At 40.5% G+C, this 22,958-nt stretch overlaps 1 protein-coding gene across 5 annotated transcripts; it reads right to left on the bottom strand.

Moving 5' to 3' along the window:
• Positions 1 to 1,863: 1,863 nt before the first annotated feature.
• On the bottom strand, positions 1,864 to 22,726 carry BAG1 (BAG cochaperone 1). 5 transcript variants are annotated; one of them, XR_005932168.1, is made up of 8 exons: positions 22,588 to 22,726; positions 19,291 to 19,419; positions 19,057 to 19,139; positions 18,215 to 18,328; positions 17,600 to 17,707; positions 17,303 to 17,440; positions 12,078 to 12,155; positions 5,820 to 5,850 (listed from the first exon to the last, which is right to left on the bottom strand). XR_005932168.1 is itself a non-coding variant. In XM_030010833.2 (7 exons), exons 1-7 carry the CDS (start codon positions 22,628 to 22,630, stop codon positions 3,085 to 3,087), a joined length of 630 nt encoding a protein of 209 aa, XP_029866693.1. In that variant the 5' UTR covers positions 22,631 to 22,726; the 3' UTR covers positions 1,864 to 3,084. The 5 variants fall into 5 exon arrangements, 2 of the variants coding, with proteins under 2 accessions (XP_029866693.1, XP_040978896.1); XR_003922911.2 differs by having other exon boundaries at positions 12,078 to 12,143; XM_030010833.2 differs by lacking the exons at positions 12,078 to 12,155; positions 17,303 to 17,440 and adding an exon at positions 1,864 to 3,174 and having other exon boundaries at positions 5,788 to 5,850.
• Positions 22,727 to 22,958: the final 232 nt, after the last annotated feature.

Genomic DNA, 22,958 nt, shown 5'->3' with positions numbered 1-22,958 from the left:
CAGCGTGTTTTACGCTGTTCCCAAGGCATCCCACGGCTCCAGACTCCGCCGCTCCCCGAACGTCGGGTTTGGTTCGTCTCACACCAGCCTACAGGAGCTGGGGGAGAAAACGGGGCAAGGAAGTGTGTGATTTGATTTCCATTTTCATAAAAAGACAAACTTCGCGGTAAGATATTTTGCCCACGTGGGCAAATCTGAGATGTGCAAACACAGCCAGAGCAACGCAGCAACTGGAGGAAGACGATGGGGCAAATGCAACTAAGGCAAAAGGGAGTAACTTCTCTTTTGACATGATCAGGGCAGATGGCTGGGGTGCGGAAATGATTCAGTAGCAAAATAGGTATCACAGCAGACCCAGACTACAGAACCAGTGAGAATATAGTTTAAGCTTAATTAAGATCTACGTTTACCTTTATAAATTCTGAAGAATACTTAAAATCTCCTCTTCCTTCCCCTTCCTCCCGCAATTGTAGCCTGCTGCACTTTTCAAAAGCACAGAGGTTTGCTTTCACTGAAATTTAAGGCTATTATGAAAAAATGAAGTATAGGACTCTTCTTTCAAAACTAAGTATAAAAGTCAACCCACTCTAGAAGGTCTTAGATAACTCTAAATACAACCATCCATTTTCCAAAACAAATCAACTCATTTTTACATTTGGAAGACAAAAAAATTTATACTGCAAAGTTCATCTTCACACACATACTTTTGGCACAGAAACCAAACACTCTGATACCAGGAATTACCACTGTAAGGTAACTTTAGCTCAGGACACCCACCCTTTGCTGAATCCAGATGTGCTGGTGGGAGAGGTTCATCATCACTCTCTGCCTCAAAGTAGCAGATTATCAAAAGACCTACTATAGAACATCTTAAAGTGAATCCACCTGGCTTTGAGACAGGCTGAGGATGTACTCACACAGGCACATCTCAAGAAGCAGAAGTTCCTGGGAAGGGAGTGCTGGGAAGATGGTGTCTGCCTACAGCCTTAGTGTTCTTGCCCAAGAGAGAAAAAATACAAAGGAGCAGCAGAAATGGACACAGTCCTAGCCATGACCACAGCTCCCAGTTCTCTTCATGGGCACAAGAAGATACTTTGCTTATTATACATGCACCTGTGAAATTTCAATGCATTAGAGGACTTACATTTGAGAGGGTGAGGATCCTTTCCATCACAGGCAAGTGGGTAATTTTGCATCCCCTGAATTAGGCAACAGCGTTGCTGGTGGTTACGAGTCAGCTGAATCTGGTCCAGAAGCAGCACCAAGCTCGGTAGGGCTTCACAAAAATGGCTACAACCAACTCTTCTTTCTCCTAACTCTAAAGCGCTGGGAAAATGCAGCATGACCAGAATATAGCAGCCTAGGAAAAAATATCCACGGTCCTACCAAACATACCATTTCCTAACATGATAGACAAGCTTCCTAGGAGTTTAGACCTTAAAATCCTCCACAGATGCTGAGAAGAGAGTTACATGTGGAAAAAATACAACCTTGAAGAAACTGGTTAAGAGTAAAAAATATGGCAACTCCAATCTTGGTATGGTCAGAAGGCATTTTTAGCATAAAAGTGACCCTTTCTAATGCAGGGCTATCACTTCATTTGTCCAATGGCATTTTTCACTAAATAAATGCTCCTCCAATTACAAACATCAGAGATAATACTTTAATAATAATACTTTAGGTATTATTTATGGTTTATAACTTACTAGAAGTTAACATCTTTTTACACACATTCCCTGTTTTTATCTGGAAAGCAAAGCTAATCTTAGAACAGTCACATATGGATAAAGGCTCACTACCTAAGGGCCATTTCTAAACCTCCTCAGTCTGACTCAGATGAGACAAAAGAGCTTTTTTTTCCCCCCTCAGAAACAGGCTCCTTACCAGTCACTACTGCAGCAGCCACTGCATATATGACTGACCTACGGACCAGAAGCATCAGTGAAAAGGCAATTCCCACTATAGGTATGTTAGCTACGGGCTCTGACCAACAACCGCAAAGTTAGCTGTACCTGCTGACAGGTACTATCTCCTGCAAAAGCTTATTTTTCACCTAACAGAGAAGGCTAAGTGTGGCACGTATCTGACTGTGAGAATCAGTCATAACCCTAAGTCACATGGCATTGCTAAAATAAAGTTCTGTCACTTTGTAACATGCTATAAAAATTCACCGATTACCTTAACAGACTAGAAATAATCACTGTAATTTTCCATTAAATATAGCATCATGAATTCAGTAAAATCAGAAAAAAAGTATAAAAACCCTTTCAAAATAGCTCCTTAGTTATACCTTGCTTGAACTGAATTCTTGGTATATGAGCAGCATGAGTAATCTCATTTCATTTCCCACAATAACTCAAGATGGAACACAAACAATAAAAATAAGAATAATCTATAAAAAACACAGTACATCAGAAATCTATGTAAAAGACATATGTCTGTATCAAGCTCAGTAACAACTTAAAGCACCACTCAAAATTAAGTACCATACATGTTACAGTACATTCCATTTATTATGACAATTTAAGGCTAAAATAGGTACGACTCCCTTATAGTCAAGCTTTCTTATATTTATAAATGCATACAAACATTAAGTAGATACAAATGCGTAGGTTTTTTTATTGCTCTGAACTGTCTACTAGAATGTTCGACTCTCCCAGATGTCGTCTCAGTTTGCCTTTTTCAATCAAGCTGAAGTCCTACAATTGCAACTTATGGCACTTGTACAATTATAGACCTTCTTTGATTTGAGCTGTAAATAAATTCAAAGACATATCAGACAAAATTGCCCATCACTGCAAACTTTATAACTTAGTTAACTAAACGTTCGTCCATAAGATACATAACAATTCACCACAAAGATTATTTCTGCCATTCTTCAGGAAGGATTTTCTTTTCAAAATAATAGTCTAACCAAGCGGCAAACAAGACAACCAGCAAGAAATGATTGACTGGTACCAGTCTAACAGACTGGGCTTTAAAAAAAAAAAAAAAAAAAAGCTGAATACGTGCTCCAAAACAAAGAGCAAACTTTTCTTCTTGCTCATAGAGCAATTATGTTTCCTAATTAAGTAGGGCAATGCCTCATTCTGCCAGTGCCAAATTCTTTGACTGTAGCTTGTCCATTTCTTGACCAATATTTCCTTCAATGGTATCACACTGGGCAAGAAAAACCTGAGAATAAGAAACAAATAAATGTTATTGGGGATGCAATTATAGCAATGGTAGATACTTCTTAAGAACAGAAACTGCAGTTTCCAACATGAATTTGAAGACGACAACTCAATAACCACCTTCCAGTTGTTTTGACAATAGCTTTTCACAATTTTGTTTACCCAGAATCCAACAGAAACATGATATTTGATAAGGCAATAACATGGCTGCCCATCCTCACCAGTCCTGCTGCTGAAGTACTTTGAGTTGATGCAAAGTTCATAAACAACAAGAATCATAAAGGTTCAGACAAGTTAGTGCTTCAATTTGGAACATGACTTTTAAACTCCTTTCTAAAGCACATACTTCTTTCTGTAGCCGAGGGTGGGAGTGACAAACCTACTCAGTCAAACCTAAAACAAGCTTTCTATTTAATTAGAATTATTAAACCAAGGCTTCTTCTATTTCTCAGAACTACAGGGCAACATGAACCCTCATCTTTATCAGTAAGTAGCTGGTGTGCCTGAAAGACAGAAGGCTCCTTTCCAAAACGGGCAGTCCACAGCACCTTAAGCTTTCTTAGAACCTGTCCACAAGTTCTTACAAGTATAGCAACCCACACACAGCAATTAAGAGCCAGCAGCCACTAGTCACTTTGCTTGTGCTGTACACAGCACAACACGCCAGCACTTTAAGCCAATAAATTCTTTTATGCCAATTCCAATGTATGTGAGTATGCTGTAGTTTCTGAGCGGACTCTCCCACTATCTATTCACATCTTGCACTCAGTTTTGCTATGTCTGCATTAGATTTTAACAGTCAAACCAGATATTTAATGTTATTTACAGTAAAATGACATTAAGAAACTTCCTTCCCTCTAGGGCAGCAAACTGTTGTGCCAGGTAAAGGTTTCTCAACCATCACACTGTTTTGAATCGTCTATCTTCAACCAACCCCTTGAGCTGGCATCAACTCACTTCTGTAAGGATTTGAGGGATGAAAAAGTCAAGGTGGTAACAACTGCGATTGCTGGCTGCAGGTGTTTTATATCTGTCTCCCCATTCCGGAAGATATGTGATTGCCAGCAACAGAAGGCAGTTAATAGCTCCCCCTCACTTTCATGAATACTTAAGAGTAATAAGCATAACTTGCCATCATTTTCTTGCTCTGGAAAAACAAATTGTTGTTAACAGCTCTGGTCTGAAACCCCTTAGATTCTTCTCAGTCCTCAAAGGCTTCATAACCTATAGCTGCAGAACACTGTGCCTATAAAAGCACATCAGTAATTCTGATCTCTGCTCAACAGAGTCTGTTTTATGATTTAAACAGCAGTTCTTATACAAAGCCCCACTTATTTCTGCAATAACTTCACCCGAGAGTGGAGCTCTAGTAACTTGTCATGAGGTTTATAGCCATACCTCTATTACAAAGTTTTGCTGCTTTGACTAGGCACAGGGAATCAAGAGCATGTTCAGAGCCCCATATAACATAGCTACGCCAGCAATCGTCTTCATTTCAATCTGCATTATCTGAACTTACCTCTGTAACTGAGTACAAAGTGCTTTGTCCCTAAAGCTGTAACAAAAACCATTTGTAATATGAAGTACTTCTTGGTAGGGCTTCCTCTAAATACATGGCTATTTTAAAAAATTTGGGAAACATTAATGGAAAGTATTTAATAAGGTTACAGTATAAGACAAAACCTTTCAACTCCATCTGAGTACAAAGTGCTTTGTCCCTAAAGCTGTAACAAAAACCATTTGTAATATGAAGTACTTCTTGGTAGGGCTTCCTCTAAATACATGGCTATTTTAAAAAATTTGGGAAACATTAATGGAAAGTATTTAATAAGGTTACAGTATAAGACAAAACCTTTCAACTCCATGTATGAATGCAAGGTGCTTTCACAAAAAATTTTCAGGACTCTAACCTGTGACTGAAGCTAGCATAATAGAAATAAAGCCAGTAATATGAGTAGCATTACCAATCATTTATGGAAGTTTGACTTGGGAGGGACGACACACAGAAACACGAACTCCAGTATTCATTAACAAACCTTCAGTTCAAGGTCTCTAAGGAAACAATGCCTAGGAATTCATAAGCAGCATACAATGGCAAAGCAATTAAAAAACCCACCCCCCAGAGAAGCTGCTCTTCTGTACAGATTTTACTTTAGAGACTTATTCTCCATAGAAAGTTGGAACCTTGCAATAGAAGCTAAATTTTCCAAAGAACACCTCTAGCAAGGTCCAGCAGGAGTTAGAGTTGACTGCATCCTTGTGCCCAGACCTCATTCGTTACTCCAGCCCACCAAGGAGTGGGAAAGGAGGAATGATCCTGTTTTCTTTACATGTTATCAGAATTACTTTACGTCATCAGGCAGCCATAAGGCCAACCACTAATGCAAATTACAAACGTTATCTGAAAACAGCATGAACTATGAAAATCTGTATTTTTGTATGCTGTTTATTATAATGCTATATTAAATACCTCTCAAAGGCAGGCCATAAGAAATACCAAGGTAAGAACGAACACTGAAAAAAATCTAGGCTCTAAACAGCTCTCATTTTCACAAACTCTTGGTATACAAGTGCCCAGCATTAATGGAAAACAAAAAAAACCCAAAAAACTCACCTGAACCCTTTTCACCAACCCTTTCTTTTTCAGTTTGCAATCACTGAAATTCTCTGGCAGATTCTGCAGTAAAATAAACAAACAAGTTGATGCAGCTTCATGTTGAAATTAACATGTTAAACTTACAGCAAAAACTGAATGTATCAAAGAATCCTCTGAACAGGCATCCTGCAAATGCCATGCCTGCTCAGTGAGGATGATTACACAAGAAAGAATTTAAAAGAAAAAACTATAAATTCAAAAAGTCAGGGATGCAGCATGCTGATCGCAAAGAACTGAGCTAGCAAATTTACCACGTGTCTTTAGGTAACATACAGCAACAGACTACATACACTGCTTTTGTCTACTGTGGTGTATGTTAACTGTTCTGCTGAGCTTCAACTTCAGTTTTTTTCAGAGACTATAAGATGATTTAATTTCTTACAAACAAGTTAATTCAATCACTCGCCATCATTAGAATGTATCACCAGTAATGCAGGCATTGCCAGTCTGTTTAAGCTGTGCATCTGATTTTCTCTGCAACCTAGTCATGGAAGGCAACAGATGTGAAGTGTTACATGCTGACAGCTTTTAATTTAAACTGCATCATTTTCTGTACTGCTACCACCCAATATATTCACGTATGTCATCTTAGCAAATCTTATATGCTTTGTCCTTTTGGAGCTATGTGAAATTGGGATGTTGGTGGGGAATGGTGCTCAGGTTTATGATGGTTTTTGTAACAGGTAAAACACCCATACAGATGATTATCATTCTATAAAGTTTATGTGAACATTCTTAGAAACACTGTGCTCTCACTGTTGAAGATGCATAAAAATTTTTGGAGTTTCTCACTGGGTATACCTTTTAGTTTCCACCCTAACTCCATATCAAGAATAGAGTTTTCCCTATACTACTCTGTTTCATTTCAGCTAAAGTGCAAGCCCCACTGAAAGGTTTAGATACATAATCTTTTATAACACTCAAAAAAAAAAAAAAAAAAAAAAAAAAAAAGGTGCTCTTTTAGTGTCCAGCCAAACACATATGGTCTTAAATACAGGAGTCTCATACATAACCTAATATAGGAGTTAAAAATACACAAGACTCCACACCAGAAAAACAGTCCATCATGGGAAGTGAAACCATAGGCATCCCTGAGATCCTAGGGATCACACTGCTCCAGTGTTTGTGCAGTAATTAGCACACCGTAAGTGATATCAGACAAAGAAATAATAATCACCAGGCTTAGTACACTTTCCCAGAACCATGGGTGATGAGAAAAGGGCCACGCAACAGAGTGAGCTGGGACACATTCTAACATTTCCAAGGGCAATCAAAAGAAACTTCAGGGCCTTGGGACGGTTAGTAAGCGAATCTGGAGCACAAGTAATTTTTTCCTCTATCCTTCCAGTTGTGGGCAGCGACGCTGGAAGAAACAGATGGACCCAGTCTATTAATACATGGCTCCGTGGCTGGTGTCACCACTACAATTTTGGGTTTTTCGATAATGGGATGGCCTACACGGCACCAGGCCTGCTGGTGTCAGATGGGATTCACTTTTCTCCAAGCAGGGAGAGGGTCTTTGCTCACGAGCTAGCAGGGCTCATTGACAGAGCTTTAAACTAGACTTGAAGGGGGACGGGGGATAATATCAGCCTTGCCCGTGACAAGCTGTGGGATGAAACGCCAAGGTTAGAGGGAGGATGTGCCAGCGAGAGCCCTCAGCCTGTTGCTCTGAGACATGCTGGGTACACTGGAGCGTGCCTGAAGTCTTACGGTGATGACCCAGGGGCTCCTGAGGTGATAGGAGCCAACAGGGAAACACCAGTGAAATACCTCAAAGGAATTAAGGGGCGTTCCTCTAAGAAGGTGACACGGCCGACAGCCCCGCTGAAGCGCCTCTACACCAACGCACGCAGCACAGGCAACAAACGGGAGGAGTTGGAAGACACCGTGCTGCTAGAAAGCTACGACCTAGTTGCCATTACTGAAACTTGGTGGGACGAGTCCCATGACTGGCGTGCGGCTATCGATGGCTACAGGCTGTTCAGAAGAGACGGGTGAGGAAGGAGGGGCAGAGGCATCGCCCTCTACAAGAAATGGATAGAGTGTGACGAGCTGTCTCTGAAGAATAGCCAAGAGCAGTTTGAAAGCTTATGGGTAAGAATCAGAGACCGAGGCAATAAAAGCAACCTTGTGGTTGGTGTTTACATGCATCCCCTGATCAAGGGGAACCCATTGATGAAACCTTCTTACTCCAGCTACAGAAGGCATAGCACTTGCAGGCTCTCGTCCTGCTGGGGACTTCAACCACCCCAACATCTGCTGGAAAAGCAGCACGGTGAGCTGTAGGCAACTCAGAAGACTCCAGGAATGCATTAAGGATAAATTCTTAAGCCAGGCAATAGACAGCCCTACCAGAGGGGATGATACTAGACCTGATGGTCACCAATGCAAGTGAGCTCCTAAGAGAAGTCAAGACTGGGGGCAGCCCAGGCTGCAGTGATCATGCACTTGTGGAGTTTGCCGTCCTGAGGGATATGGGTCAGGCGAAGAGTAAAGTCAGGACCCGGAATTTTAGGAAAGCAAACTTCCAGCTCTTCAAGGAGTTAGTCAAAAGGACCCCCTGGGAAACTGCCCTCAGGGACAAGGGAGCAGAATAGAGCTGGCAGAACTTTAAGGACACTTTCCATAGAGCACAAGAGCTCTTGATCCCCAAGTGTAAGAAATCAGGACAGGAAAGCAAGAGACTGGCATGGATGAGTCAAGACTGGCTGGTCAAACTAAAGGCCAAGAAGGAAATGCACAGGCAGTGGAAGCAGAGACAGGTATCCCCAGTTGTGCTGGGATGGGGTCAGAAGGGCCAAGACACAGCTGGAGCTGAACGTGGCAAGAATTGCCAAAAAGAATAATAAGAAGGGCTTCTACAACTACGTCAGCCAGAAAAGGAACGTGAAAGAAAGCGTACCCCCCCGTCCCCATGAACACAACTGGCAAACTGGTAACAACGGATGAGGAGAAGGCTGAGGTACTCAACAACTAACTCTTTTGCCTCAGTCTTCACTGGCAACTTCTCTTTCCACACCTCTCGAGTGGATGGACCGCAAGACAGGGACTGGCAGAGCAAAGTCTGTCCCACTGTAAGAGAAGATCAGGTTCATGATCACCTGAGGAACCTGAACATACATAAGTCTATGGGACCTGACAAGATGCATCCCAGAGTCCTGAGGAAACTGGCTGATGTAGTTGCCAAGCCACTCTCCATGATATTTGGAAAGTCATGGCAGTCAGGTGAAGTCCCCAATGACTGGAAAAAGGGAAACATAGAACTAATCTTTAAAAAGGGTAGAAAGGAGGACCCTGGGAACTACCAACCTGTCAGCCTCACCTCTGTGCCTGGGAAGATCATGGAACCTCATGAGGTTCAACAAGGCCAAGTGCAAAGTCCTGCCCCTGGGCTGGGGCAACCCCTGGTATCAATACAGGCTGGGGGATGAAGGGATTGAGAGCAGCCCTGCCGAGAAGGACTTGGGGGTACTGGTGGATAAAAAGCTGGACAGGAGCCAACAATGTGCATTTGCAGCCCAGAAAGCCAAACATATCCTGGGCTGCATCAAAAGATGGTCAGCAGCATGGTCAGCAGGTCAAGGGAGGCGATTCTACCCCTCTGTTCTGCTCTGGTGAGACCCCACCTGGAGTACTGTGTCCAGCTCTGGAGTCCTCAGCACAGGAAAGACATGGACCTGTTGGAGCGGGTCCAGAGGAGCGCCGCAAAAATGATCAGAGGGATGGAACACCTATCCTATGAAGAAAGGCTGAAAGGGTTGGGGTTGTTCAGCCTGGAGAAGAGAAGGCTCCGGGGACACCTTATGGTGGCCTTTCAATACTTAAAGGGGACTTATAAGAAAGGTGGGGGCAAACTTTTTAGCAGGGCCTGTAGCGATAGGAACAAGGGGTAATGGTTTTAAACTAAAAGAGGGTAAATTCAGACTAGATATAAGGAAGAAATTTTTATGGTGAGAGTGGTGAAACCCTGGCACAGGTTGCCCAGAGAGGTGGTAGATGCCCCATCCCTGGAAACATTCAAGGTCAGGTTGGACGGGGCTCTGAGCAACCTGATCTAGTTGAAGATGTCATCTAGTCCAACCCCCCTGCAATGACTTTTAAAGGTCCCTTCCAAACCAAACCCAAACTATTACTTCTACATAAACTTCAGATTTAAAATCCTTCTCACTCTTACACTCAGCTGGCACAATGCTGCTTCTTGTATCCTAGGAGAGTATGGAAGTTGGAAGTGGGAGTAACAACTACTACACTAACCTCTTCCCAGGATCAGTTTTTTTGGTTTATTTTGTTAGTTTGCTTTTGGAAGATGGGTAAGAGAAGGAATCTTCTATTCCTGTAGTTCCAAGCTTCCATTTCTGTTGTTCCAGTACCAATTTTTCCAAGCAGCAGCATTGTTAAGCTGGATAAAACTCATACCAACTTCTAACACTTCCCTTCAAGATCAGAAAAGGTATTTGCCTTGCAGAGAGCTTTTATGTCACGCTGCACCTCCTGAAACAGAATCACAAACTGGTCATATTTCTTTCAGGTTGAAAAATGATTATCAGCATCAGAGACACAAGAGAGGTCAGTATGCAGATTAAAGGAGATACCCTTCCAAATGCAAACTGGTGCAGTGTTATCTTAAACGCAGGGACAGAAGTGTCTAAAAACTAAAAGTTACAGCTTTGGGTTTTTTCTAATTGATATTAATCCTCTTATTATGTCCTGAAGAGTGGACAAACCCACTCTTCAGTTTGTCCTAAGATGCATTCCATCACCTATCTATCCTTTCCAAATTCTCTTATTTTGTGAGAAAGAGGAGGAGAAGTAGCTTTGAAAGTAAGTTACCAGGTTAATGCCAGGAATCTGTCATGCACAATGTAAATTCTCTGACAAGAGCCTGTTCTATGCTAGTCACTTTGTTCACTTATGTAATGTCGCCTTACTTCATTGGATTTACAGCACAGGATCGGTTCAGAAGCTGTTATTACTTTTTCAACAATGGTCTGCCTAAAATGAAAACTCTTTTTCACTAGGTGGCATATATCCACTTTCCAAAGCACAGCTTTTTTAAAATTGTTCATTTTGGAGGCTACTTTGCTCTTTACAAAGTGTATTTTCTACTACTCTGTACTGCAATAAGCCATTGCTCACTGTAGCATGCTAAACCTGCATGTGTCCTCCCAATAAGCAGGACACTGAAAAGGTTGTATTCCATGATTTTCTTTCAGAAACTGAATGCTCCAAAGACATTACAAAACAACTGAGAAGTTAGTTTAAAGCTGTGGGTGAATTCTCTTCAAACACCAGTTCTAGCTCACAAATGAAAAAGGCAGCCTTCAGAGTACTTATAGTTGTCACAGGGAAAAAAAAAGTTTAAAAAAATATTATAAAGTTATATGAACTATTCTAAACATAGGACCGTGTAACCACACGAGAAAACATTCCTATTTTCCCCTTGGTTTTCAACAACACAATTCACTTTTTAAAATTAATAATATATGACAAGAAACATTTAGCATAAAGAGTATTTGATGTGTACTATTTTGAATCCATATATGTAATAGCCTGAAAGAACAAAGATCAGTTAGGCCTAATTATTAATAGCTGATTCTCACCAGAAAATGAAGATGTTATCTCACTGTCACAAAAATTCTTCTATGCCTTGAAGTTTTCCATGACTTGGAATTTCTTAATAATCAAATTAAAAATGAAATTATGCACTAGCTCAGTTACACTGCCCATCTCCCTTTGCTGAGTACTTACTTCAGGCTGTGCTTTCTGAAAGAGATTCTGGCCTATGCAAATATTCCTACCAATCTGAAATAGCAAATTAACAAACAATTTCCTATCACCAGAACAGGCCTAAGTTAACTTTCAATAGCAGACACGGAACTCCAGCTGGGCTTACCACACAAAGTCTGTTTCTAAAACACATCTTGGTAACTGGAGGAAAATTTGAAATTTAAGTGTAGGGAAGACATTCAGACTATTTCTGTTTTTGAAAACATTTTTCAAAACTGTTCTTTTTAATTACATCTGTGCGTGCAAACTCCTATGTTTACTTGCATGCCATCGTAGCTGGTTTTTTTTTTTGGTTTTTTTTTTTCAAATCACACCTTGTAATCTCCTTGGCAAAGACATGGAATTGGAAGGCCTAAATGTACTAACTTATCAAGCTGCTCAAAAGGTATTTTGCAATCAAATTAGTAAAGTTTATAAATCTTAACATCAAATTAAATCTCACAGTCTCTCTGTTTTACCTTAGTCAGCTTACGTCTCCTCTCCAGGAATACGTTGTCCAACTATTCAGGGTTTAACAGGTGAAGCTGGCAATAAACCTTAAGTCACAATAACATTTCCATATTTAATTAAAATCAAATTTAATTAAAGAAGGAGTAGCTTAAGCCTAGGCAGCGCGTATGCAAAACTCTTGCCAAATCTACATTTTGGTGCTAGCATTGCTTGCAGAGCAGTAGTTTGGATTAGTATATGGCTTTCTACTGCACAGCATATTCTTCCTTTTATAGCAGCTCTCCTCTTTGCATTGCACTTTCTCTGTGACAAAACCCTGCTCAAGTCTCACAGTCCTTGGTCTTAAACTTTCAAAAGTGATTGCAGTGCTGGCTTCACCCCAGCAACTTCTGTAGAACTCCTGGGCACGGGTTCTTTATCCTCTCCCCATACACCCAGAAACAGAGCCCGAGTCCCCCTTGTTACCAGTGGTTACCTCCCACCCCACACTCCCAAATTCAGAGTTGCTTAACCACATGTCTTCATGAGTTCTCACCCTGCAGATACACCGACAAGATGCACTGCAGACACACACACACGTTACATCCTCAAAGACTCTTCTTTCGGATGCACAACACTCATGCTTTGTACAGGAAATCCTTAAAACCAATCACCATTTACACAGTAATAAATTCATGTGTGCGTTTTCCTGCCTCTAGATTCTCTCTATTCTTGAGTGTTCTTTTAACTACAGACCTAGCATCCCTCTCTCCTGAGCACTGCTGCTTAGAAAATACAGACTCTCTTGTCATTTCTTTCCCCTCTCACAGCTGATCTCCTAATAAAACCACCTCCCTTTGCCACAGAACATCACCTTCAGCTCTGCTCAAGTTCCATTTGTTTTGGAAGCGCTTCCAACAACGATTTTTAAGCTTAATGTTACTGCCACATCTTTGTTCTCCTCTGGCTATTTCTTATTTCCCAAACCATAGACCCCAGTAGGTAATATCTGATGCCTGAATCCACTTTATAGCAGTGTAGTCAGTTAATAAACAAATCAAATACTAGTAAAATTTATTATTTGTGATTATGTTATCAGAACCAAAGGGACACCATTCTTAAAACAGGCAATCTCCTAAACTAGCAGTTACTAGCAGTAACAGCTAGAAACATTTCTCCTTTGTTATCAAATAGGAAAAAAAAAAAAAAACCAACAATGCTAATCAGTTGCAAAAAAGGATTTTTTGCTGACACCCCATCCATCTAACAAGAAGCTTTTTTGTTAGTTTCTTTTAAAAATCCAAAACAACATACAGTATTTTAGTGTGCAGTTTTTATTGACTACCAGCCCTTCACTTTTTTTTTTTAACTGATTGTTAAACAAATTGGTAGATTGGGTAAGCACGTTATGGTGACACAATCTTTTTCATCTAAATAGATGTCTGTCTGAGTAGCTTCTTTAAAAGCAGCTATTAAATGGCAGCATTTGTCAATGGGTTTTCTGAATACAGAAGGGGTAACTATGCGTTCTACCCTCACTGAGGGATGATAGTATTTTCATTCTCCTTGTGCTCTAGAAAAAATTTCCCCTGAAGCTTTGATTTTATATTTATGATTCATGCTAAGAGATTTAAGAATTATAATAAGAAATGCTTATCAAATGTTTATTTATACAGATAAATTCAAAGGTTTAGTAAGAAGTTCTCATCTTATTGTAAGTGGCAAAACTTCCCAGAAGCCTGGGAAATGTCTGTTACAGGCACAATGATGTTGTTTTCAGAATACTTCTTTCTTTTAGTCCTTGAAATGTTAATTTGTTATTGATTTACCAGATGACAAGTATACCAGGGACAAGGAGACAGTGAAAAAAGCTTCATCAGAACAGCACAGTGATTTAAGTAAGTTTTACAGCAGAATTATAGCCAAAACAAATCCTCAAGAAAGGAGGATGGGCCACCAGAACATAATTATGAGTCAGTAATGTTATCAATGTCCTCAATACTGATACATGCAATTTGACAGATGATTTTGTCATGAATTTATGTAAACATAATCAGGGACTGGTATTTCAGAAGAGAAAGCTTTTTTTTTTTTTTCAGTTGTTGGAACACTATGCTCTCTGCAATATTGTCTTTCTAGATTACCAATCTGCCATTTAATAAGAAATCATCATGAGAACAAAGTAATCTCTCAGACTGCAATACTGGTGACAGACTTCATGTAAATTAGAGCAGGCTCACAAGAAATACATAGTGTCTTAACTGTGGATTTAAATTTTCCTGCTGATCTCAGAAAAGCTTTCCTCCTTCTTTCTTCTTGAAAAAGCCTTCCAGTTATTTAAAAGACTGTGCCAGCTGATCAAGCCAAGAATTTTCTGTGTTCTACTCACTAAGATTTGTAATAAGTAGTGTACTTTGACTTTTACTCCTGGACAAAATGTTTTAACGGCTGAAATAAATGGTATTTCTGGTGATGCGCACACACAAATCTTCAACTGTTGAACAAGACTAAATTTGTATTCCTCCTGAAGAAAACTTCAAAGATCTGTGGCTTATGGGAACATCTGACTGTGCCACAGCATTCAAAAATTTGTAAGATGCTCATAAGATCCTTCCACCCTTCCTGCTGTGGAAGCAGTACCTATTTAAACAATTTAATGTTAAAATGTTTAAGTTACAGCTACTCTACCCAAAAGCATCCCTTCAAGACTTTCCTTTCACACCTCTGGCAGTGACAACACTGTATTTTTTCTCTCCCACCCCAATATTGTATAACTACCGACCTACTTCTCCACTTCCTAAACCACTTCTTTTAAATTCATAGCTGTTGAACACATGGGCTCTAGTAAAAAAAAACTGTAGTAGTTCCAAACTCAGCTCCTCTAATTAATGAGCTTGCCTGCTAACAGTAAAAGGGTAACACCCCTAGAATAGATAGAAAACAATATGCAGGCTTCCTCACCCTTAGCTCTCTATATCCATACAAATCTCATTTTGTATCAAGCTAGATGTTTTTGATTGATCCAAACAATGTGTGACAGCCCAGACACTTTAAAGAGCTTTCACAACAATTCTGCCAAAGAAACAAACTGAAACATTTACAGTGTGAGCTTGCTGGTATGTTTCACTTCTACAATGCATCCACTCTTCTGTCTTAGCAGAAAACAGCTCACTCGGTCACTTTTCCCCCCCCTTATCTTTTTTTAACATGCTGTTGATTGCATCAATAGCACATCTACATGGTCAACAGCATTTAAGAGATTTGTCAGAACTTGCTTTTTACTTGGCTAAACAAAAAGAATACTAATACTGTATAAAACAATTCTGAGATACAGATAAAATACTTTCTGGAAGCTTTACGTTTTTCTGCTTTGCATTTCTATTTACCATTTTTTACTTGAGTGGAACCTATTTATTGTTCATATACATACCTCATTACCCTTCTGTGTTGCTATCTCTGTATATTGCACAACTACAGTACAGCTAAGTAATGCCTCAGGAAGTTGGTGGCCTGTTCATCTGTTCTGGTCTAACACCAGTACACTGAACAGCTACATTTTTTGTAAAGATTCCACCCAACTACATTTATCTCATCTGCAAGATTTCACAGAAGTTGCACAGAAGTTCAGTTTTCATGACAAAAAACACAGCCACCTTCGTATATTAAAACAAATAAATATGGACTTTGGTATGCGGAACATAACTTCAATCACTGGTAATGAAAACCCTCACTTCTTTCTTGGTTTAAAAAAAATGAGGCTCATCAATGTCATAGGCTCTTATACAACAAAGTAGCAAACAACTATTACAAATATTACAACATATTAGTTATAATTAGTTTTAGCTCTGGCTGCTCCACTTCCACAAGAGACAAAACTGAGGCACAAGGACTCCGTTATTTCCTAAATCTAAATATGAGGCCTCTAGGTTATAAGTCTTCTAAAATCTTGTACTAAACCTGAAAGTCCCTTGTCCAGTACTATTTAAAGTATTTTGGATAAGGAGATAGATAATAGCATGCTTTCTGTTTAAGCCATGCAAAAAGTACCGGAATCAAAAATGAACTTGGGAAATTCAGTTTGGATTAATTAGGAAGCAGTGAAAGGGTTTTTCAAGGCTGCTTGCTGGGTTCCAGAACCGTACATCAGCATACAAGTACTGACTTTTTTCTAGATAGGACTTAGTATCAGAAGTTGAAGGGATCAGAAATAAGCTTTAATCCCATCCAATTGTAACACTTGTCACGCATGCTGTTTCCATAATAACACATATTAGATCTGCCACTTCAAACAGGGAATCGGTTATATGAAGTCTGTATGTCTAACAGCATTCAGGAACTATCAGCAAAATATCTTCCTCTTTATGAGGCAGAAAAGGAAAGAGAAATTTTAAGACTTTAACACACTTAGCGTATTACAATTCAAAAAAGTATTTAAGAACTGTTGGGTATAACAAACAACAAAGGCTAGTTTACCATTAAAGGTGCACAATATGAAAGGAGGAAATGAGTTAATGAGCTCCCCACCATTCCTAGGAACACATCCATATTGTATAGCATTTGATGATGGCCAATTCAAATTATTACTCTTTGATTTAGTCTGCTGCTAAACTTTTTCAAAGTGTCCATCAATTAAACTACATTTGGTTCACCAGTTATAGGTATTTGCATGGAATCTTTCTGAAACAATCCCATAAAGGGTCACTGTATAAAGGAGTAGACCCAAAGACATCACTACTACAGAAAAGCAGCATTTTTCCTTCAGAACAGGATATTATGATCGTGATAGGCAACATAACTATACAATGAAGTTTACAGAGAATGACCAGCAGACAGAGAAACAGAATATGGAAATACCCTAGTTGCCACAATCTTCTATTTATCTCTGCGCAAGTCCCTTATTCTCACCTAGCTCTCAGCTACTACATGATGCAGGAAGATACATATTATACTCTGGAAATATGCTGTAAGGTTATGATCCATTAATGACTGTGAAGCACTTGGATATACCCCAGTACACTCCAAAGAAAGAATCCAGTCCTCAATATGCAGGCATCTCAAATAAAAGTACTGCCAGTCCACATACGACTGACCAGAAAATTCTTCGCTCTTCAGGACCTCCTTGTTCCTATGCGATATAGAATACAAAGTGTATCTGGTTTTGGTTTTTTTTTTCCAGACCTTTACTGTTAGCATGAAGTTTAACATAAAAGTTTGCCAAGACAAACTAAAAGGGTAAAACTTGAGTAAAGGATACCCATTTCATGTAGTCTTAACAGGCTGCTGCCCCAAATGAAGCTCTTCTGTAGAATGGGGATGCATGCACAGGCATTAATGTCACCATTTAGAAATAGATGCTGCCAAGTAGTCTTTTGGAGACATACAGGGGCAAGAGCTGGATATTAAAGAAAAAATGAGCAAACCAATTAACTAATTTTCAAAGCCAAAATAAATTTTTTACTATTTTAAAATATTAAATAAATTACAAGAAAGATATAGTCTTAGCAGTAAGTTTCTGTTGGGATTTGACCCTCTTCTGTGGTTATTTACTTACAATGGCATCAATCTGCTCCAGGATTTTCATGAACTGCTCTGCAGTTCCTTTTATCCTCTTGTCCAGCTGTTTTAGTGCTTCTGCTTGGAGATCCTTTGCTAAAAACCCCTGAGGAGGAAAAAGAGAGAAGGAAAGACAAAATTATTCCATACCCTATAGAATACTCAGCTTAGAAAAATCTGTCAGTCCACGACAGCAGAAAACATCTTTTACAATTTCTGTAGTTTCAAGTATGATAGGGACTCCAATCTCAACCTGTATTCTATCAATCCTTGAAATGCTAAACGTACAATTTGTTAGGTTTACTCAAAAGATTAAACAAGTAACAGCCAGTCTCCTTTGGACTTTGAGAGAACTCTATGTTTTTCCAGATCTAAAGAATATGATTTATCCAATATGCAACAATATTTACCTTCTTCCAAATAGTGCCACATCTCTATTTTGCAAATTCATGAATAGCATTTGAAATTCAGTAAGAATTTTACAGGACCCTTGGACAGTTGGGAGGGGCCGCCTATTACTGACTACTCAAAACCTTTAAACGGTATTTTTTTTAAATACATATACCTACAAAACTGTTTTGCAAAGATATAAAATGATACAAAACTGGCATACCTTCTGGATACTCGTGAACTCTTTATTAACTTCCTCTAACTTATTAGCTATTTGCTCCACTGACTTCTCCAAATCTTTTAACTTCTTTAATTCAGCCTCTTCTTCTGGACTATTCTGTGTATTCAGAAGTACAACAGTCACAACCATGGAACAAACAGAGACACTATGCAGCTAAAAAGCAGCAACAGTGGTGATACAGACATAAAGGCTTCTGCTGATTCAAAATACATACTACACTGTGGTCATTCTTTCCATATTTTAATACCTATCAAATAAGCTTCTTCTTCCAAAGCTTAATTACAAATACAGTCAAAGCAGCAATGTATATAAACACATTAAATGAGATGAATTTGAAGGGAAAAAGGAAAACACTTTTTTTTGTTGTTAGCTTAGCATCTTTAAAGTAGAGGTAACACTTATATCATGAGATATTACCTTGTCCTCTACTTGGCAAAACCAGTCACAGCTCATTGCACTAGAAATAACCCAGCAGCGTCAGTAGCTACAGGGGTGTTTTTGGTTTTGTTTTTAAAAACAGAAAAATAAGATGAGCGGATAAGGTCATCAGCGCACAGAAGGTTCAGGAGCAGTGACAAGCAACAGATTAGGCAGAATTTTGCCAATAATGTAAGGCAGAAGTCAGTCAACAATGTAATTTCAGAAATGTATAAACTGCAGAGTTATATGCAATACAACGTGAGATTGAACTCAACTTTGTGGGTAGGTTTATGAGATTAGGTTTTATGCTATAACCTGTTTCTGTGTTCTGCAGTTGAATCACTGACAGAAATGATAATAATTTAAGGAAAAAAAAAAAAAAAGGGTCCAAAGGCAACACTTACCCTTTTCCCGATCAACATGACTTTGCAACCATTTTTAACACCAAGTGCTGACAATGGTTGTTCCAATTCTTTCAGAGACCTCCCTAAATGAAAAACAAGAGAGGGAAAAAAACAGCTAAAATATAGTTAGTGGCATAAGAATGTCTTTTTGAAAACATTCAGAACATGGACACCTGAAAGTGACTAAGATGAAAGGCATCATCTATAAGAAACGTTGACAGATTTATAAGTTACCTTTGTATATGAGTTTCTGAAAAGGAACTGGAACACCAGTGACTTGTTCAATTAGTACAGCCATGTCTTGTAGTGTAGGTTCACCATCTTCTTGTTGAGAAGCCACCTGAATACTGTGTTTTTCATTACCTAACAAAAAACCAGAGTAACAGTAATACTTATTGTTACCTAGAAAACACTACAGGGAATCCACTTCTAATATTTATTTCCATTAGTGCAGAAAGTTCTCAAATCACTGATTCTCATGTACAATCATAGTTTTCAAGCAAAGGATTCTATTGCATTTCCTTCCTCTTGGAGTGACTTATCTCAGCTGAAAATTTTGTTTTACATTCTAACAACCTGAAGAGTTTGATCAGGCGTAGTCTACTGGCATAATGCTCCTGCTAAATATTATTCCCCACCTCTTTTTAAGAGTGCAGACGGTGTCCAGACACCCCGGACAAGCTAAAGCATGAAAGCCCACACCTTCCTGATGTATTCCATTTCCTACTTGTAGGAACTTCTAATGGCAAGCTGAGGGAACCTGAATGCATAATGGAGAATCTGAGACAATGTATCACTTCCTTTGCGTCCTACTCCTCATACAGGAGAAGTAAGCGATCAATGCCTACGCTGCCTCCCCTCCACCAGCCACCTGAGAGAATTCTCACAGTCCAAAAATTATTTCTCCCCATAATACTGCTGATATGAAGCCTTAACCACTTTGAGAAGTCTCAGCCTATATGTCACCTTCCACTTACGGAGCATCCTATTCAGACTCCCTAAGATTACTTGCACGCAAACAGCAGGAAGTTCTTAGAAAAAAGGAGTATGTCTATTCATCTCTGCTTTGCAATAAACCCTTTCTATAACCCTCTGCTCCCACTCACTTAAGGCCCGTCAATCCAAAAGCACTCACAGGAGTCAGCCACCACTGGCTGCAAGGGAAATCAAGACAGGCATTTTTTACTTTGCAAGAAGAGAGAACTCCTTCACAAATACCAGAAATAAAACTATTCTCATGCCACTAATTTGAAGTGCGTGTATCATTTACAAAGAAGAGTGCTAGAAACATCTACCCTGTTCCAGCTCCCAAGGGTCACATGACAAGTGACACTGTGGCCTCAAAAACTTGCAGCTCCAACAATATTTCTTAATTCCAAAATGGTTCTAAGCTCAAAATCACATTATACAAACTCCCCGCCCCAAGCATTTTCCGTAAACAGACCTTCTTCCCAATTTGGTTTGGGGAAAAAAAAAAACAAAACACCAACCAAACCCAAAAATTTAGGACTTAACCTCAATATATTTCAAAAGGTTGTTCTGGTATATACAACTGCTTTGTGTAAGGGCTGTGCCTGTCAGCAGCTGAGAGAAAAAAGCAAACAAGCAAACAGCAAATGGGGAAGAGAACAGCTGAAGTTTGCCCAGCGCTAGAAACAGCTTTAATTACAAATTACGAGTACCACTTTGGGCAGACTGTAACAAAAATTTTACTGTAAATTCACAGCAGAGTGAAATCACCATGAAAAATACCTGATGGGTTAGACCTGGTATCACAGTTTATTAGTTTGCTTCAGTAAATGACAATACTAATTTAAAGTAACCACTAGGGCAAAATTCCAAAGTCTTTAAAAAAAAAAAAAAAGCCTAAATACATTTAAAAAACAGGTCAATTCAATTTCTCGCAGATAGTCTAGTGATACATGTGGGTCTACTGTCATTCTCTTTCTTGACCCTTATTTCAATCTTTCCCCACTTTCACTCATACATGCAAAACTTTAATAAAAACATTTGTGCTATGTAGTAAACCAGCACCTCACAGCAACAGGTATAAATCAGACAGCTGAAGTCCAAGATGAACAATGCCTTCTATTTGCTCCTGTAATTACCAGATAAGAAAACACCTGGAAAGATAAAAACCTTCTCAGATAAGACAACTGTTGGCAAACAGCAAGATGTTGGAATTATAAATCCGTTAATATCGTTAAGTTATTGTCATCTTTGTAAATGGAAACGCGTCAGATCAAATGGAGCTCTCTGAAGGCATCGATGAGCACACGCATCATGAAGATTCAAACAGATTATTCCACAAAGTTCCTCACCAAAGACTCTTAGATAAAACTGCCAGGTGATAAAGGAAACATTTTCACAAGATAATCTAACAGTTCGAAAACACGAATGAGCAAGCAGAAATAAACAGTAAGCTCTAAAGGTGGAAAGAACATCACCAACATAGTGCAAAAGGAGCAGGAGCAGAATTTATTATTCAATAATTAAAAAATAACCCATAAAAAATTAACAAGTTTTGTTAACAAAAACCAGCTGACGAATACCTTGCTGATTTAATACCTTGCTATCCTTCTCATTCCTCCTACTGCCTCACCTAGATCCACTTCATCAAAATTTAACCATGGTATTTCCCATCTTATTTTTAAGAACCCTGGAGTCCAGGCTATTCGTACCTCTTTGCAGTAACTTTTTATATTTATTTGCAGACTTAATGACATCTTCCCTTCCACCTTCTTCTCCCTCCTCCTGTTTTTTTCCCTAGGAAAAACAAAGCTCAACCATGTCAGCTGGCCTTTGAGTAACCTGCTTCATCAGGTCAGCACCCACCCGTCCTACTGCAGAAACCACCGCTTTCTGTTGCGATCTTGCAGCTCGCTGACCGCCAAACCTTCAAGCTTATTCAACCAACAAGAGGAGAGCCCAGCGGGTAGCGCCTGCTTTCAACGCACAGGGCTGAATTCAGTGGCAGATTTCATCTAAATGAAGATTACTAACCAAAAAAGTGACCTCTGTCTGCCCTGTGCTCTCTGGCAAGGACAGCCTCGTCGCCTGTTCCCACCATCATCCTTACAGTAGATCTAACCCCGCGCGGAGAGTTTGATCACCTTGTGGATATGGAAAAAGCCATTTCTTATTTATTTCCCCCCCCCCCCCCCTTCTGTTGGATCGGCTGAAGTGATCCAGCCCGAGGGGGACGGTGGGGAGACGCGGCCAGCAGAGGAGTGAAACCTCGAGAGGATCGAGACCAGGCTAAGCGGAGGGCGAGCCGTGCTCCCCCCCGCCCCGAGGCCGAGGCCGGCCCGGCCGCTGCCGCCATCCCGCTCACCCCTGGCGCCAGCGGCTGCCGTTAAGAGGCGAGGCCGGCGGGGGCGGCAGGGAAGGCCGGTCCCGGAGGAGGCCGCCCCCGGAGGAGGCCGCCGCCGAAGCCGGGGACCGGCCCGCACGGTCCCGCCGGGGGAAGCCGCTCTCGGCTCGGCTCGGCTCGGCGGGAGGCGAGACCCCCGCCCGCCCCTCGGCTCTTACTGTAAGTGACGGTGACGGTAACCGGGGCTCCGGGCGCCGCCATCTCACCCCGCCGTAAGGAAACCGTCCGGCGGGCGGGCGGGCGCGCGCGCCGGCAGCGCGTCACTTCCGCGCCACGCCCCTCCCCTCTAGCGGGGGAAAGGCGGACGTGACGCCGGCAGGCGGCGGGGGGGCTGTTGTTGACATGGCATCATCGATGACGTTTTTTGCTGGGGGCGGGTCTTTTTTTTTCCCCGTGAAAGGGGACGGAACCGGCCTGCAGCTGCGGCGAGGCCTCCGCTCGAGCAGCACCGGGCACGGATGAGAACGGGGCGGCGGGGGGGGGGCGGGGGCGTTGAAGCCCAAATGAACAGCCAGAAACACCACACGAA

This window comes from Aquila chrysaetos, chromosome 4 (assembly GCF_900496995.4).
Source record: "Aquila chrysaetos chrysaetos chromosome 4, bAquChr1.4, whole genome shotgun sequence".
NCBI lineage: Eukaryota > Metazoa > Chordata > Aves > Accipitriformes > Accipitridae > Aquila > Aquila chrysaetos.
This window is presented reverse-complemented; position numbering and strand designations above follow the sequence as displayed.

Bases quoted from the DNA above. Each gene is read 5' to 3' on its own strand.
- BAG1 (XM_030010833.2), bottom strand. From the start codon at position 22,630: ATGGCGGCGCCCGGAGCCCCGGTTACCGTCACCGTCACTTACA. The intron at 19,420-22,587 runs GTAAGAGCCGAG...GTTTTTTGTTAG, and splicing joins TACCGTCACCGTCACTTACA to GTAATGAAAAACACAGTATT. The intron at 3,175-5,787 runs GTGAGTTTTTTG...TCTTATTCTCAG, and splicing joins GGTTGGTGAAAAGGGTTCAG to GTTTTTCTTGCCCAGTGTGA.